The sequence below is a fragment of the Malurus melanocephalus genome, unplaced genomic scaffold, assembly GCF_030028575.1.
Source record: "Malurus melanocephalus ecotype Western Australia unplaced genomic scaffold, MMel_1.1 scaffold_20, whole genome shotgun sequence".
Lineage (NCBI taxonomy): Eukaryota > Metazoa > Chordata > Aves > Passeriformes > Maluridae > Malurus > Malurus melanocephalus.
Genome location: NW_026623252.1, coordinates 3,011,930 through 3,029,040, shown reverse-complemented (window position 1 = coordinate 3,029,040; position 17,111 = coordinate 3,011,930). Strand labels below are relative to the sequence as shown.

General features: G+C 39.5%; 1 protein-coding gene across 1 annotated transcript in view; it reads right to left on the bottom strand.

Moving 5' to 3' along the window:
- The window catches only part of SPAG16 (sperm associated antigen 16), a 342,338-nt gene that overhangs the window by 107,527 nt on the left and 217,700 nt on the right, over positions 1 to 17,111 (bottom strand). Inside the window, exon 13 of the mRNA XM_057389798.1 lies at positions 6,624 to 6,689. Within this exon, the coding sequence (XP_057245781.1) occupies positions 6,624 to 6,689 (66 nt within the window). The remainder of the gene's footprint in view (positions 1 to 6,623; positions 6,690 to 17,111) is intronic.

Genomic DNA, 17,111 nt, shown 5'->3' with positions numbered 1-17,111 from the left:
AATTGCTGTGACTGCCCTGAAAATGGTGCTGTTTGTCCACACAGCAAACCTGACCCTGCAAACCCAATCCAGCACCAATACAATCTGCATTTCTACCCTTGATGGACTTCAGCTGTGTGTTCTCAATTGTCTTCAGATTAAATCAATCTGATATTCAAGTAYCTTCTAACGGTGATATTTATTCAACCACAGATTAATTGCATTTTCATAACAGAGAAGCTTTCCAAAGTTGGTCCTAGTTTCATGCTTGCATAAATTCATTTTAAATCTAGTTTGGTATTCTATAATTCCTTCGCACCACAGATACAGCTCTGTTCCAGGAACCCTGCTTTCCTTTGGCCATGATTTGATATTGCAGTAAAAGTTCAAGAATCCTCTTTCCAAAGACAAACCACAGGTCTAAAGTAACCCCATTTCTCTATCCCAGAGCAGCTAYAAGTCTCACAATTTGTCCTAAAAAYGATTCACAWGAGAAAGTCACAGGGTAGAAGATAGGGATGCTGTGCTGCTTTCTCATGTGTTTAGGAACATAATTTCCTGTGAAATGCCACAAAGAGAGGCAGTTTAGACTGTACTGCACATGGAAAGTTGAATTTTAAAGAATCCAGGTGGATCTTTGCATTCTGATTTTGTTTGTTTTGCAAAAATTGAGTTTAAGAAACAGTTGTTAAAATAAAATATTAATTATGTTGGGGCCTGGACCCAGTGTACATCTGCCACAGGAAAGGCTGGCGTGCTGGGCCAGAAGCTGCAATTAAAAAAAAAATCCTTATTCCTTAGGATACACAAATTAATTCTTCTCCTCTAAGAAAGAAGGGCAAAGTTTTCCACAATGCTTGTGGTTGTGCATGCTAAACAGTGCTTGCTTCATGGACTGTATACACAGAGGGTCACATTCACTGCAGAACACAGAAATAAGCAAACAAAATCACATTAAAGGAGATAATCTCTGTTTCTTTTAGTTAGCAGCAAACGGACATAACAATATGTTTATATTTGTAAATATAAAGTCTGAAAACATAAAAGAAAATACTGTACAGTCAGTTATTACTGGCTCCTGCTGAGGATMTTTCAAGGGCCAATCTGACCTAGAATACACAGGGCTTTTAAAGTTACTCAAACCCAAATTATGCCAAAGCCATCTAAAAATGATGCCACTTTTTTCTTTTGGCTGTCTGAAATCCAAATGTCAGTGTATTACCCCAAATTTTTATCATGAAGAGTTGCATTGAAGCTTCATCATACACAAATATTTAAATGAGAGCAAAATCTGATTAAAAGCTTCCATTAGAAAAGTTAAATATTTAAATATTACATTTACTGCTGGTTCAAAACAAATGAATGACACAGCGTGATGGCAGACACCTGCCTTGTTCTTACCCCACATTCCTCACCTACACCACCATCATGTGGGTTTCTTCCCAATATCCAGTCTATCCCTACTTTCTGTTAGTTTGAAGCCATCCTACCTTGTTATGTCACTCCAGGCTGTTGTCTCTCTCCATCTTTCCTGGAGGCTCCCTTCATGTACTGAATTTCTTGATGGGTACTCAATTTTTTTATGGGTTTTAAATACTCTCCTAGAAGCTGCCATGAGGAAGAGCAAAAGGTCTTCTAAAATCTGAGCTTCCCCATGTTTGTTTGGGTGACTTTTACAATATACTTCGAGGTTTACTGCGAGTCCCTGCATGGCGGCAACAAAGAGCACCAGAAGGGATTCTAAAAAGAGAACTAAAATATCAACACTGGTAAATCATAGAATCATGCAAGATTCTGGGTTGGAAGGGMCCACAAGGCTCATCAAAGTCCAACTCCTGGCCTGCACAGGACTGCCCCAAATCCCACCCTGTTCCTGACAGTGTTGTCCAAACAAAGGAGGGATATAAACCATGAGGCTGGAGGAGAGAGATCCTGTGGCAGAATGAGCTCATCTCACATCTCAGAATGCAAAGGGTTCAAGGCTTGAAACAAAAGAAGGTGGATTTTCTTGAGCTGTGATTATTTTTAGAATTAGTAAACTTGACAGGATTGGGTTTAAAAGCTTCAAAGAGATTTATGTTTATTTATATATAATGTATTTATATATGTTAGARAGAATAAAAAAAGAAAACAGTTAATGCCAAGTTTTTGAAGGCAACTTGTGCCTTGATTAAGGAAACTGCAAGACTTTAGAGATTTTGTAATTATTTTTTTCCCCCAGAAGAAATTATAACCCAGAAAGACAAAACAAGCATAGAGTGAAGGAACAGCATTTTGCCTGATTTAGGAGTGCAGAGGCAAACGCCAGCAGCAGCTGGTGCATTTACTGACACCAAAGGTTTCTCAGTCACCATCATCTGCTGCAYGTGGTTCTTCTCTGCCCTTGGCTTATTGAGGTGTGTGACACCTATTACTAAGTTTTTCTTTGCAAATGATCTCTGATGAGAAACCTGAAATGGTGATGGGAAACTGAATGACACAAACAAGGTGTGACATTTCAAAATCAGGCTCGGATTTGGTTTTTTTCAGTCCTGCTGAAGGGCCTTTGCTGCGAGCCTGTCTCTTTTCTCAAGGACACAGGGATCCAGCAGCTTGGGAGAGCCACCCCCTTCCAAAGCAATRTATCCTGAATTTCCTTGCCTTCTCAACAGTTAAGTAAGTCCCTACACATTGGAACTTCCTCACAGTAAGGTCTGGATGAACATTTTAACTTCTAGGGCATCTGCTAGACATATTTATCCATACCTCTACATTAAGAGGATGAAAGCTACAGAGCAAAAATACTTAAACTGATCAAAATAAAGATGGATCTACCTAATTCTACTCGAGTGACTTCAGAATGTCTTATCTGGTCTGCACATAAAACAGGCCCAGTGGTAACTGCAGGGTCTGTGAGTAACACAGGAGGACGGCCAAGGGAAGGGAGCATTCCAGGAAACTTCCAAAAACAGGGAATAACATGACTGTGTTAGAGAATGGATGTAAAAGTGAATTCTAGCACACTTTTCTGAAAGTTTCCCTMTTATGAGAAAGAGCTGTTTGCCAACAAATGAAACGGAGAAATTTTGACACAGATTTTGTTCCTTGCTTTGACAGAGAGATTAAATAGATTTTTTTTTTACTTCTAACAATGTTTGATGGCCTGAAAATGGTTAACTAATGATAATAAAATCTGTATTTAAAATGTAATTCAGTTCTGTAATTATATTTCTCATGCACAGAGACAGAAATAAACTAGAGGAAGAACCTATTAGCCCTTTTGCATGTATAATTGAACACATTTGATATTACWGGGTAACCTTTGTAAGCAACTGGCTTTGAGTTTATGCAAAGAGGTGAACACTTTGAATACATAAATAACAATAAGAGCAGATAGGTTTTTGATTTTGTATTCTGTTCTTTTCTTGTTTGTGTCTGTTAGATGCAGTCAGACATCCTGGCTTTATCTGGCTATCCATAGAAACATCTGAGAGATCTGACTTTTGCATCATTTGGGTGCAGTAATGAATAAGAACTGACATCAAATATCAATATTATTGGCCCAGCTAAATGGTAGCTGACATCCAACTGGACTGCTGAGGAGGTAAACAAAATTGAAATTTTGTTTTTGTTTAAAAACTGTCTGACATTATTTGCCCTTCAGTAAATCAATGGAAGAATGACCTAGATGTTATTTGCATTTTGGCTTGGGGAGGTAAAATTGGACAGTTGTTCTCAGGACTATTTTTTATAGTCTTTTAGGTTTTCCTAATAAAACCAGTAATTCTAAAAATACTTGTTTTGTTTTTGGGAAAYGTGGCAAAGATTCCTAAACCTGCAGATATGACACCAACACAGCATGGCAGACACTTGGCATACTTTCATTTGGACACAAACATGTATTTGCACACACATAAGGGAGCAAACCTTGTACTTGTTTAAGTTCATGTTTAAACATGTTTAAATTAATGTTTTATTGTTGTTTAAATTCATGACTCAGCCAAGCATCTATAGTCTTTATACTTCATTAGCATAGGTGATTTACCATTGCAAAGGATGTACAGAGCTTACCTGAAATGCTGTTTAGGCCATACCTCTGTGCAAAATAAACATTTGAAACATTTTGCTCTACAAAATTAYTGTGTTATCGACACAYGGGACTAAAAGGGACAGCAACAGTAACTTTTAGGAGCAAAGATTCATTTTCCCATGTCCTCAATTCAAAACCAGCTACGTGGGTTTTGTACAATTTTTCTCAAACATTCCACAGACAGAGAAACAACTTGGGAAACTGCAGGATTTAAATGCTGCTGGAAGTGTTATCTGTGAAGTCCTGACATGACCACAAACGCAGAAGCTTCTCCAGGGCACTGTAACTCCTGTGTCCCCGCAAGGCAGGACCCAACAAATGGGCACATTCCAGGTGCCAAGCTGGCAGTTCTGTTCCATAGAGAACAAGCTAATTAGGGAATCTCTGCACTAATAAGAGTTCAATGGGTTGCAAAACTTGCCCATTTAACAAAAAAACTATTAACTACAGTTTCAGAAACATGGTGTAGTAAATAACTCAGATTTAATCAGTTTCACAGAGCTTAATGAGGATTTATTCAATTTTTATAAATGCATTATTCTTTTTTAGCTTCTTCTTCACACAATACTCTTCCTCTAAACTATCCCTTAATATAGTGTGGTTGGTTATATGCCTGAATGGTTGTCTGGTCTAACTAGAAAATTTGTTCCTTGTTCTYGTGTAATTAGAATTTCGTATTCTTTGTGAACTCCTTTTATCCACCAAGAAGACCAGGACACAATTACCACTGAAGTGACCTAGGAGCCCATTTAAACTGACCTACATTCAAGCAGAAAAAGGAGTGAATCTGTTGGGATCTCTCACCATTACAGTTCTACACCCACAGAGTCTGACTCTATAGGCAAGACTTCGGGCAAAGCATGGGATCTGCAGACCTCTGACATTAGGATATAGAAAGATATAACTTAAAACAAAAATATAAATAGGTTTGGTTTTTTTTTCAGCAACCAGCCTTCAGCTTTGTCACTGCAGACTTCCTGGGCTAGGTATAACCATTAGGTTGGGCACTCTGGAAGTAATGTTGCACTTTGTCCAAACAGTCCATTATCAGTATCCAAAATCTTCTCCATGGAAGTGTTGTTGAAAATATGACTGTTTCTTTAAAAACATTTTTTTCCTTGTAAAATGTGTGTTATTTAATAAAAAYATTGACCCTCAAAACACCCTATTTAGCTTCCTTAGGGTGGAATATTTTAATTTTTTTTTTTTTTGTGAGCATGCACTAGAGGGTAAGAAAATAGTTCTCAGGTGCTATATTTGGCTGAAATACAGCCCTTGGTTTGCTAGTCAGCCAGTGGGACAACTGTCGCTTGTACAACTCAGGGTCGCTACTTAATTTTTCAGTAGCAGAGTTAACTTCTACAGCTTCTGAAGTTATATTCCTCACTCACTTTGATCAATACTACACCAAATGTTTCCATTTTTACTAATTCAATCACTGAGAATGTCAACCAATGATTTTAGTCTAGAGTTAATGCCAGCTATAATATTCCTCACCAAAACAACATGCGTATCTGGAAGGTTATCAGCACATAGTCTTCCAGCTACCTGGTAATCATTACAGATCCCATGAAGCCCTTATTAAATTAATACCCACATTAAAGGCAGTGCTGTGGTATCTCTGCAGTATTTCTCTCACCACTCCTGCTGCTGTTAAATATTCTTTGTTCCCCACCACAGTRTCTCAGAGCACTGAGAGGCAGGTTGTGCCTGTCACATACAGATAGATGCACATGGCCAAGAAAGAATTAAGATGCCTTGGGAATTCCTATTCCCCTCCCTGACATCAGCTTATCCCACACCTTCTGCTGTGCCAGCCCTTGGGGTTTACCCTACAAACACATAGGGCTGGCAGAGCAGTTGGCAAAGCAGCAGCTCATACTGAGCAAGAGAAGAATATTCAGGATCTCCTGCAGGAAAAATTAGTACCTTGCTCTGCTGCAATGAAAGTGTCAGTGGGAGGACGGGGAGCAGGAACACCACGAAGTTATTTTTCAGGAAAGATGGTCTCTGAGAGAAAAGACAGCTAGTGGCAGCAGAAACCAGCACATGCCTCAGCACTTCCACACCAGTTTTGAAGAGCAGTGTGGCCAGGAGAGCTGCAGGAATCATATATCACAAATGTTTGGCTCATTTCAGAGTATTTCATATAGCCTTTAAGAGCCATTCAGAAGAAATTCCTCCCCTTCCAAAGCTATCAGTCATTCAGACAGCAGTCTGTCACCAATCCCAGTCAAAATGGCTCCTTTTAGACAACAACTATAAATTAACCAGGGAAAAAACATAACAGCAAATTTCCTTAAAATAAAGCAACTAAATGATCCTGACAGAGGAGAATGGCTTAGATATCATGCACTGATCAAAGAAGGAAGGTGGGAGAAGCAAGGAGGGGACAGGTCTATTGTAACAGGCACTTGGGCTCTGGTCTGGCAGGTGGAAGCCACTCTGAGCCACCACTGATTCTGAATCCAGCCCCAAAGTCTCTGTGTCACCAAGAAGCAACACAGTATGGGCCAGAGCAAGGAACATGATGGTTAAAGAGAAAAAAAAAAGGAAATTTGCATGCAGAATTTACCTTCTTGTTGAATGTAGCGTGATTACAGGAATGCACGTGACCTTGGAATATGTGAACACGGAAACCCTGGGAATGAAACAAAAAGAGAGCATGTAAATAAGTTACAGAAATATAAATTATTCTATAGCCTTGGTGTAAACAGAAAGACCTTGATTTTATGGCTGTGTGCAAATCAAGAAACTGTGCTAAAAACCAGCTCCTGGTTGCTAGAAGACGAACACATTTCTCATCATTACTAAGGATGTATCTCTTTATCTCACATAATAGGCAGCAGAAAAGGTGCATTCAAATATCACCCAGCAAAGCCATCTCCCTGGCTGCAGGGCTGGGATTGGAAGGTGCAATCGCTCCTTCCAAAACACCACTCTCAGGCAGTGAGTCAGTACGTGTCTCYTGATATTCCACATACACCATTAAAGGCTTCCTTAAGGAATCACAGGCATGAGATCAAAATTCATTATCTTTTGCCATCTCCCACATTAGGCCATAAGTGACCTACATAGTGCAGTAACATATGTCAGGTGTCATCACTGATAACTGTTTATTCTCCCAATACAGGAGCCATCCAACCACAGTATATTCTGCTAAAAAACCTGAAATCTTCAGGATGTCCAGACAGGGATATTGAAAAGAGATGCCCTTCTATGTTTTCATAGAAACCACTAGCTTAATGGATTAAAAAATACTTCCTACTAAAAGTGAAGGCCAGCTCTGAGCAGTGTAATCATATGCTGAAGTACAATTTTTCCCTCTAAGAAAGCATTTTATTAACACTGCAGTTGAAAGACAGCTTGTTGCATTTTTATGGAGAGATGAAAAAACCCAAACAGAAGATCTGAAGTTCCACTACTCATCCTGGTCTTAAATCAGTCTCTCAGAAGCAGSGGGAACATAGGTTAATCATACCTCTGTCATGCTTTTAGAGTTTATATCATCAGCTTAATCCTATTTTTATTTTCCCAATTTAAAAAAAAAAAAAACCAAAAAAAAACCAACACTCCTACTCTGACATAAGAAATTTGAATTCTCATTTTCACTGACAAAACCTCCTGCATTTTATCATCAGYATGTTTAGCAGCATATTCTCACTGTTTGCAACAAGCCCCTTCAGAAAGTAGTTAATGAGGTTTGACCACAAAGTAATTCTGGAGGGACACTCCTCGAAAATGCTCTGCAGTTCATATTATATCTGAACCACTTAGGAGAACTCAGCCCAACAAAGCAGCAGTTGAAGGGGATTACATTGTTGTTGTAAATAYCTCAGGGGTTAAGAGCAAAGAGGGAAAGGAGCTATTGAGGCTGAAGAGCAGTGTTGACGCAGGAACATATGGGGATTCATTATCTGCAGATAAATTCCAGTGGAAAATTAGGAGACAGTTCTCAAACAGTGAGATATAAAAACTTACTCCACTCCAAGCAGTGAGGATAAAAAAATTCCCATTACTGTAAGAAGCTGCTCGAAAAGCCTGGAAATAAATGACCTTCTCCTGCATGTGATCTTTGGCGGACCAAGGAGAMTCTTTCCAGTCTTACTCATATGGCATTAGAATACAAATCTCTGATAAAGCTCAGCATTTAATGCTGCACAGAATTCCTTTTGTTTTAAAAAATGTAACCCAAAAAAAGGAAGCAGGCAGCTTTGGCAAGTGCCATTTTGTATCTCGTATTTTTCATTTACCTTTCTGGGTTGAAGTAGTTTCTGCTCCAAGGCCACATATGCTATTGTGATCACACTGGGAAATTGGTATTATTCCCATAGGAATATTGCAAAGCAACAATAGAAAAAGGCTGTGGACTATTAAAAGCTCTATATTTAAAGAGCACACACACCATCCACTTTAAGCATAAAAAGGTTGCCAGAGGCGAGCCAACTGAGTCCTCCACAATTTTCAACAGCGTTAGAAAGAGTGCTAAAACTCCACTCCAAACCCCTGTGTATTAATAAGTTAGATATCAGCAACAGAGCCAGTAACAGCCCCAAGGCTGCCAAAACTCCAGGAGTGTTTGGACAACACTGTCAGGTACAAGGTGGGGTTGTTGGGGTGTCTGTGCAGGGCAGGAGCTGGATTGATGATCCCAGTGGGTCCCTTCCAGCTCAGCAGCTTCTGCGATTCTATGATTTCTAAGTAATAAAACAYGAACCAATAAATGCTGATAAAAGGAAAACTTAAATAATTACTATCCAATTATAAATTCGCTGCCTGAATAGAAACRCGATTACACAAAATTCCCTGACAGGCAAATTAATTTGATAAAGGTAACAGGATAGGAGACAAAGATAACCAAACACACATAAGCAGTCTAGCAAGAMAAATGTCAAGGACATAAGATGTACCTTGTGGCCCAGCAGCAATATCGATTGCACCCAGCTCATGGTAACAAACCCAGTGTCRGTGCATGTTTTGCATGTAAAAGGTAGGCCTTGTAAAATAACTGCTGCTGCTCAGCAGGGTGTAGTATTTACCCTCAGACACTCTCRAATACCAATRCACACACAGTAACCTTTCCMCAAACACAGAAAAAGCRTGCTGTCACAAACCTGTRGAAAAAAAARAAAACCACATGGATGCCRCACAAAATGGATGTTAACTTTCAGCTTTCCCTCCGTTAGTCAATTCAGTATAAACCCTCTGAAAAGGATTTTAATAAAAGTAATAATAATGATAATAAAAGTGAGACAAAGACAATGGTTCTGCAAAGTGTTTCTCAATACTATCAAAACTTAATTTCCAAAGTGCCACTTTATTTTTATTCAATGCACAGCTCGTATTTTCTTTACCAACACTGGGAAATCGGAGTTTTGCAGATAGAGATGCCAGAAAAAAAAAAAACCTGGAAGCTACTACTTAGCTGTAATAGCTCAGGAAAAAAMCAAATAGTAATAGATACTCTGTGGATCAGAATTCAAGTTAGCACTGAGCTTTCAGCACCAAGAGCTCTGCAGCAGGGTAATGAAACCCCTCTTCCACATGCATTCTGCTTTTCAGGCTTTAATTGTAAAATAATCCACTATAATGTCATACAGTGTGGAACTGAACAGGGTGCCCACAACYACCTGGGTGCATCTGCCTTTTCAATGAATTTCTTTAAGGTTCAAGTTGAGCAAGAGCAAACATTTGGGACTTGTATTACAACAAAAAGAGCAGAGAAAAAAAGGAGATTGGCATTAGGGGAGTTCTTGGTTAGGGAAAATTATGGTCCTTTGCTGTACCCAGAAGGTCTTGCTGAACATCACCCCGACAGAAGGAACAGTCACAAACTGAGAGCAGGAGGAGCAACAAAACATCAGAGCACAACTCTGCAGCTGGAGAAAGGCCCATTTYCCCACCTTTAACCCATGGGGTCTATCCAGTCTCCTGGCATGTGACACTCCAGCAGTATAAATCATGGAAAATACATTATTATTGTCAACTGAGTCTTGACTGAAATATTAATGGGGGAAATCTGAGTTCCATTCCCTCCTTGAGCTATTGCCCAATTACACTAATAACCATACATTCTTCCTCTGCAGGAAATACACAGATAACAGCAATATTCAAAGACAACAAAAAATGAAGTGTTCTGCATCGTTGAGGTTTCRGGGTTTTTAAAAATTATTATTCACACATGCACACACACATATAATTTTCCAGTCTGAAATCGAGAAATTAACATTAGAATCAGTGGTTAGAAACAGCCTGGCATTATGCTACGGAGCCTATCAACCTCTCAGCTTCCACTGAACACAGGCATTAATTGCCTGCCTTGGACTGGAGCTACCTAAAAGACTCCCAAGAGAAAAAACATTCCTTTGTTAAAATGAAATCTGGAACTGTGGAGAAGCAGCCTGATCTTTGGAGCTATGGATCTGTGAGCAGTAATCCTGCTGCAAAAGTAGTTAAACAAGGTTTCGAAATTAAAATTATTTTTTGTTCCTACTTTCACAGGCTAAAAGCCCAAGATTTGGGAATCAATAGTAAAATTCTGGTGTAAATCCTCCCCATTGTGTATCCACATAGATATAGTAATAGCAGGGTAAGACAAGACAGACTGAAGACAATCACAATTAATGCTTCTTTGCATTGCAATAATTAAATTCAACCTTTAACTATGTAACACAGCAGCTGAATCTTCCTATACTTATTTTAATTACCATTTCAGCAGCAACAAAATAAAAATCCCAAACTTAACAAACCATACKGCAAGCACCTCTGGAAAAAACACCCAATTGAAACAGTAGAGTGTCATTTGAAAGCTACTCGTTTTTTAAACTCTGCTCTTTTGGTTTTCCTTCTGGATTTTGAATGCCTTGCTATATATGAATATCTGACACGAATGAACTTASTTTGCATGTCTAAAATCAAGATAACAAATCCATTAGATCAAGCTGGGTGCAATATCCTAGTCACAATAGGCAATTATCTTTATGAGTTTGATATGAGCTTTTAGATAACAACATTTGAGTATGAGATTTATCTAAACTGTGTTCAGATAGGAGATTTATTTGTAATTTCTTGGTTCATTTAGAAATTAACTCAAAGAAATAATGTTCATTCAGAAGGACTAAACTAAGAAAAGTGCTCGAACCATGAAGCACTCAGCTGTGGAAATGTTCACCTCATTCTCTTTATTAAAAACAAACAAAACCTCCCAACAGTTCTTCATGAAAGGTTTAATTGTATTTGGGGGAAAGTGAAAGTTCTGAGCTTACCYATGTAAAATTTTTCCAGCAAGTCAAACAGTGCAATGCTTTGGAAGCTTCCTTGGCTGSACCTGAACTTTTCCTAAAGCAAGGAATGTTCAGTGTACTGTGATTTCTGGCTACCGACTCACCTGGAAGCTCTAACCCCCTCTCAATCTCCCTTGCTTGGATCTGTCCAAGGGTTTCCATTTCCATAGCAAAGTGCAAAATTAAAAGTGTGAATCCTTTTCAGGAGGAAAGGAGGGTGGGATTATTGGGGTGTCTGTGCAGGGGCAGGAATTGGACATAATGATCCTTGTGGGTCCCTTCCAGCTCAGCAGACTCTGTGATTGTGTGCTAATAACTCACTCCAGAGTCCCCTGCACACCCCAGACTCTGTGTCTGTGTCCCCCAGGCCAGCCCTGCTCRCAGCCAGAGCAGCTCTCTCCATCTGCCCCATCCTGTCCCATCCAGAGGGCTCCGCTCCCGGCAGGGCAGAACTGACTCCATCTCCCAGTTATGCTGGGAGGCTTCAGGGGCACGTCAGTGCAGTGTCTGAGCAGTGAGCAGAGTACAAATCCGGAGAACAATTTTACCATCTGTCACCACAGGGTTTACTCGATAGACTCGAGCACAGAGCCTTCAATGCGAAGTTTGCATTTGTTCTCCTCACTTGGAATAGACCCTGGATGGAAGAATCATGTGGAGGTTCCTCGGTGTTAGACCAGGGGCAAGGGCAGGACATTAGTCAAATATTTTGTAATCTCTTCTTCTGGGGAATAAAATTAACTTGCCACTATGCCCTGTTACATGAGGATTCACAAAACTGAAGCACATCAGCTGCTGCGCTCTTTTAAAAAAGAAACTTTATTCACTACATCTTCCTAAAGAAATGAAGAAGAATTTTGAATCTCTTTAAAATGTATGAACTTCTATAACAACTTTCATACTGTGAAACATTAAAAACTTGAGAAGCAGCATTTTTCTAAATCTGGTCGGTAATAAAAATTAGAAAGAAGCTCTGCCTGCCAGCTAAGCCCAACAACACGCTTTTCATCATAGACTAGCCTTCCTTGCACTTCACAGTTAGTAACACCTGCTATTAAATATATCAAAAAAACTTAATTAACCTTGCTCTGGAATACCCCTGAATTGCCTCATTTGTGTAGGTCTGAACTTTCACCTGAATGTAGTGTTAATGTATCTTTTGCGCTGATGATGCAGGCATATTAATTTTTCTTAATTGGGATGAGTAGTATGTTTCTAGGCCAAGACCTTGTATGCTAAATCTGTTCAAAGTGAACCTCTAAGGCTCTCCTAAAAAAACATTAAAAACAGGAGTTTATAGTAGAAATGCTGACAGATTATATTCTTGCCAGCATAATATAACCTGACTCTAAGATAAATGTTTCATGAATTAAAAAAGTTGAAAAAAGCTCCTCTGTTCAGCTTTGTTCTCGAGATGAAAGTGAATTATCTTTTTGTCTTCTACTGACACTTGGATTTTTGTACTGCAGTCTGCGGAAAACTGTAACCACAGGCAGTATTTAAACAGACATGACCRTGTGGGATTCTCTCCTCACCCAACTCCTGTAAGAGACATCAAACTTCCAGCCACATAAGGAGGAACAAAGGTTTTATGGGAAGCAGATCCTTTCCTGTACCTGCTTCTGTGAAAAAAGAGAAACGTCACCTCCAGTTGAAGAGATCACACACAAGCACAGTCCCACCTGTATGGCCATGACATAAGAGGGAGGGCAGGGAGAAATGCCTCTGCTGGACCCATCATTCCTCTGCAGGAAAAGAAACAGTAAAAAGAAATCCCTCCAAGACACTGAAATTCTTTTAGTGAAAGCAGAGCTGTGCACTACTGCCCTGGCTGGTACTGGCAGATGGCTTCATCAGCAGAAGTTGCTGCATCTTCCTAAGGATCCATCAGGCAGAAAAGCCAAATCCCATAACTGCATCCCTCCTAGCCAGTGCAGCTCCAGGAGTTTCCATGCTCCAGGGAGGGAAGGATGAGCAGAGCACGGGCAGGGATGGTCAGGGCAATCCTGTTGTGAGTAATGTGCTGGAGCTCGTTAACTGCAGATTAACCCAGGAACTCTGCAGCAGTTTCAATTAACTTGGCATTCCATTGCTCTGGAAACAGACCAGCCGTTTGCAGGAGAGCAATGCCTGAATGACAGGAACCTGCTAGGGCTGTCTAACATTAAACACTATGAGCTCTATTACTTTAAAGTAAAAAAGATCAAAAAGGATGAATTATAAATGAGCGGAAGTTGCTGGTGGAATATAACTGTAAAAGTTACGAGTGCAGTGCAGGCATAAGAAAAAACACAAAATAATTGCTGTTGGCTTTGAAAATTAAATTATATGAAGGCAGAATAAAACAATGAATACATAATTTAATTATATGTAAGAAAAAGTGAGAGCACTACATGTGGGAAATAATTTCCTCCTTCTTATCTGACTATGAGAAGTTACATATGAGTCTGAGGGCTTTAGTGCTCTTCAAAACTGAAGTTAATTTTGGCCAAAATGCCAAATTGTGGCCTTCTGTGAATTCCTACCAGAATGGTGGATTTTWTTTTTCCTAGCAGGAGAAAGGGAAAACTAAAAGACAGTATAGAGACAAAAGCAGTTACATACACAAATGTGTTGGTTAAATAAGACAGGGGAGGTGGCCCAAACGTTTTTTAAAAAAGAAAGGAAAAAGTTGAAAAATTTTTTCCCTTCAAAGAGTCAGCAWAAATCAAGAATGAGCCAGTAAGATCGAAGTTCTTACTTGTCTGACAGCCATTGGGAGAGAGTTTACTTCTATTGGAATAATGGAATTTGTAAGCCTGCTGCATTCACAGTGTGAATTTTGTTCTGGCAGTCACAATGCATCAAATGCATCTTGGCCACATTTCAAACGGCAGATGCACAGCGAAAATACCAAAATAAGAACAGCAATAAAGGGCAAACAAAACCRAACACGGCKGCTGCTCTCCTGCACCAACCTGCAYTGCTGAACAGCTCTGCAAAGGCAGGCTCTTCTCTCATCTCTGTTTCTCCATTAACCAACAGCAAGGGAAKGACTTCCYAAAGAACGGGGCTTGGCAAAGAGACCAGGATCTGAATGGAAATGGAAAGCACATCCCTTGCTCACCATGATCTGCTTTTCCCAACTATGCTGCTTTGGGAATAACAGGATGGTTGATCTGAGTAACCAGGATCAGAGAAGAGAATCTAGACTATTTGGCTAGAAACACTGGGGAAGTTATTAATTGGAAAAAAAAGTCATTGCAATAAAAAATAAAAATAAGGAAAAAAGTGAATGTGTAATTTAAAAGAAGTCTTTAGATATCAAGATTAAAATRAAAAATATCACCAGTGGAAGAAGAGAAAACATTGCAATCAACTCTTACAAACACACTGACAACAGATTCTCTACACCAGATCCTGCTTACACCATCTACAGCTTCTGACTGAAAGGAGAAAAAGGGTTGTAAATGCCTATCAAAAATATTCCTAAACTTCTGCAATTTCAAATTCAGAATTTCATAARTATTTGAAATCCAATTCACACAAACATTTTCAACAGCAGTATTTTCTAGAGCAAAAAGAAAGTCTTGCAGGAATGTGTGGGTAGTTCTATATTTTAGTAATTTTGCTGGATATCTAAGCTTTTTTTTCACCGTAGCACTTTTCCCAGTAAAAACCTGTATTCAGTCTTGATACAAATGGAATTGGGCAAAATAACAATTTTGATATTCCTACCTGCTTTAAAGAGTTTATTGATCCCTCCACAGCATAATTATTTTAATCATTAAAAATATACTCCAGTGGTTTAGCTTTGTTAAGTTTATTAATGTTTCCCAATAAACTTAATGACTGAAAAGGAATAGGAATAAACGCAGTTTTAAGTCCATCTATGGCACTGGAACTGGTAACTGGACTTAACAATACCAGAGTGTGCAGCTTCAAAAAAGCACATGTAAAGGGCTGAAACCAGAAAATCTTTACTGGGAATACCCCACAACAAAACAGGTATTATTCAAACTTATTCATAGGTMCATAAATAGATAGTCCTTCATGTGCAGGAAGCTGTCAAATAATAAAAAGAAAACAACCCTGAAAAAATCCTTCYGAAGCAATGCGAACTTCTCCCAGAATGTTTTTGTCAGGGGTGATAAAAACATTTAGCAACTGAGAAGCAAGAGCTCTTCACCTGTTTTAGCACCGTTTTCCCAAGATATTCACGTCCTGGCACAAGATTGCAACGACACTGAAGAGAAGCAAAACTCCTGGCAGTCTTTTCAGAGGCCTCTTGCAAAATTACAGCATGATTACATTACCTCTTAAATTAAAAAAAGTTCCTCACAAAGTTCAGCCTGTCAGAGTTGCCAGGATTAGATCTGGGACCAAATGTATTATGACTGAGCTCAAYGCTGTATAAATATTAGATCCATTATTCAAACAGCTCGCAGGACAGCWCCAGCTTGATTTTACAGTCACAAAATCTTCCCGTGAAATCTCTGCCCTGGGATTTTTCCCCAGAAAGACCTGTGGCATGGGCCCCTATCGGAGCAGCGAGACAACGTAAACAGCAGGGTCCCACTAAAGGAGACTCAGACAAAAGAATTCCAGCCTTGGGGCTGGTGAGTTATTAACAGCAGCCGGCTCTGTAATTGTCGGTGAAATAATCTCATTGACACATACAAGTTAGGAAATAGAGGGCTCATTAACAAAGCCTCCAGCCTTTATTAGATCATATAAATAACCAAGAGTGCCTGCAAAAGATCGATTACAGCCTTTAAACGTTTACTGAATCAGTGTTTAATTAAGACAATTTTAATATGCAAATCAAGCCTAATTATCATCATTTGTTAATGTTAGTCTGCCTGAGCTCTAAACAACTACAGCTGCAAATATGGTAACGCCATCATATTTCTCCTGCTTTTTTTTTGCCCTAGGAAGAACTGCAGAGGAAACAAGTTGCATTCCCAGTGTGTAAAAATGCTTTCAACACCCTATTTCCATCTACTGTTCGAAGGTCAAAAAAGTGCTCAGTGTAGCATAAAATGGAGTAGAAATGTTATGCATTTCTTCACCTACTATTTTGCAGAGTGCTTTAATTAATGTATTTCCTACCCCAACCCTCCGGGAGCTTCTTCTGATGAAAATCTGCCCTTGTTCCATGCAGTGATTGAATGGGTGGGTTTCTAACACAGACCTATGTCACTCAGAAGCTGATATTGGGACTTTTTCCCCTTCCTATTTCCTCTGCCCTGGGAATGGTAACGTTCCTATACTGAGAAGCCACAGCATTCTGGCAAAGCCCCTGGAAATTAAAGTGTGAAATAACCAAGAGAATAGCACAGCCTTCAGCAACGTGATAGGAGTAGCAGCCTGGGGGAAAACAAGTGTCTGTGTTCTGATTTTCGAAGAAGTAAAATTAAAGCTTCAAAACCCCCAGGAATTTGTTTTGGGAAAGAGGGTGGGGCAGCTGCAAAACAATCCTGGTAGAAATTATTCCCTTTTCCTGGCACTGCTGCTCTCCTGATGCCACGATGAGCTGCACAGATTAAAATGAAGGACAGCAACCACTCCCTGCTGGGCACTATTGATTTGTTGTTGAATGCTTACACTGACAGTGGGGGAAATATGAAACGCTCCTGTTTGCAATGTTTCACAATACAGAAAGTCACTGCTTTGTTTTTCTTTGTCATTATGTTTTCTTCCCTCACATTCCCACCGCTTTGGAACCTGTAGCTGCCAAGCCCTCAGCTGGTTGAGGGCAAAAGGAAAGCTTTCTACTTTTACCTTCTGGAATATATTCA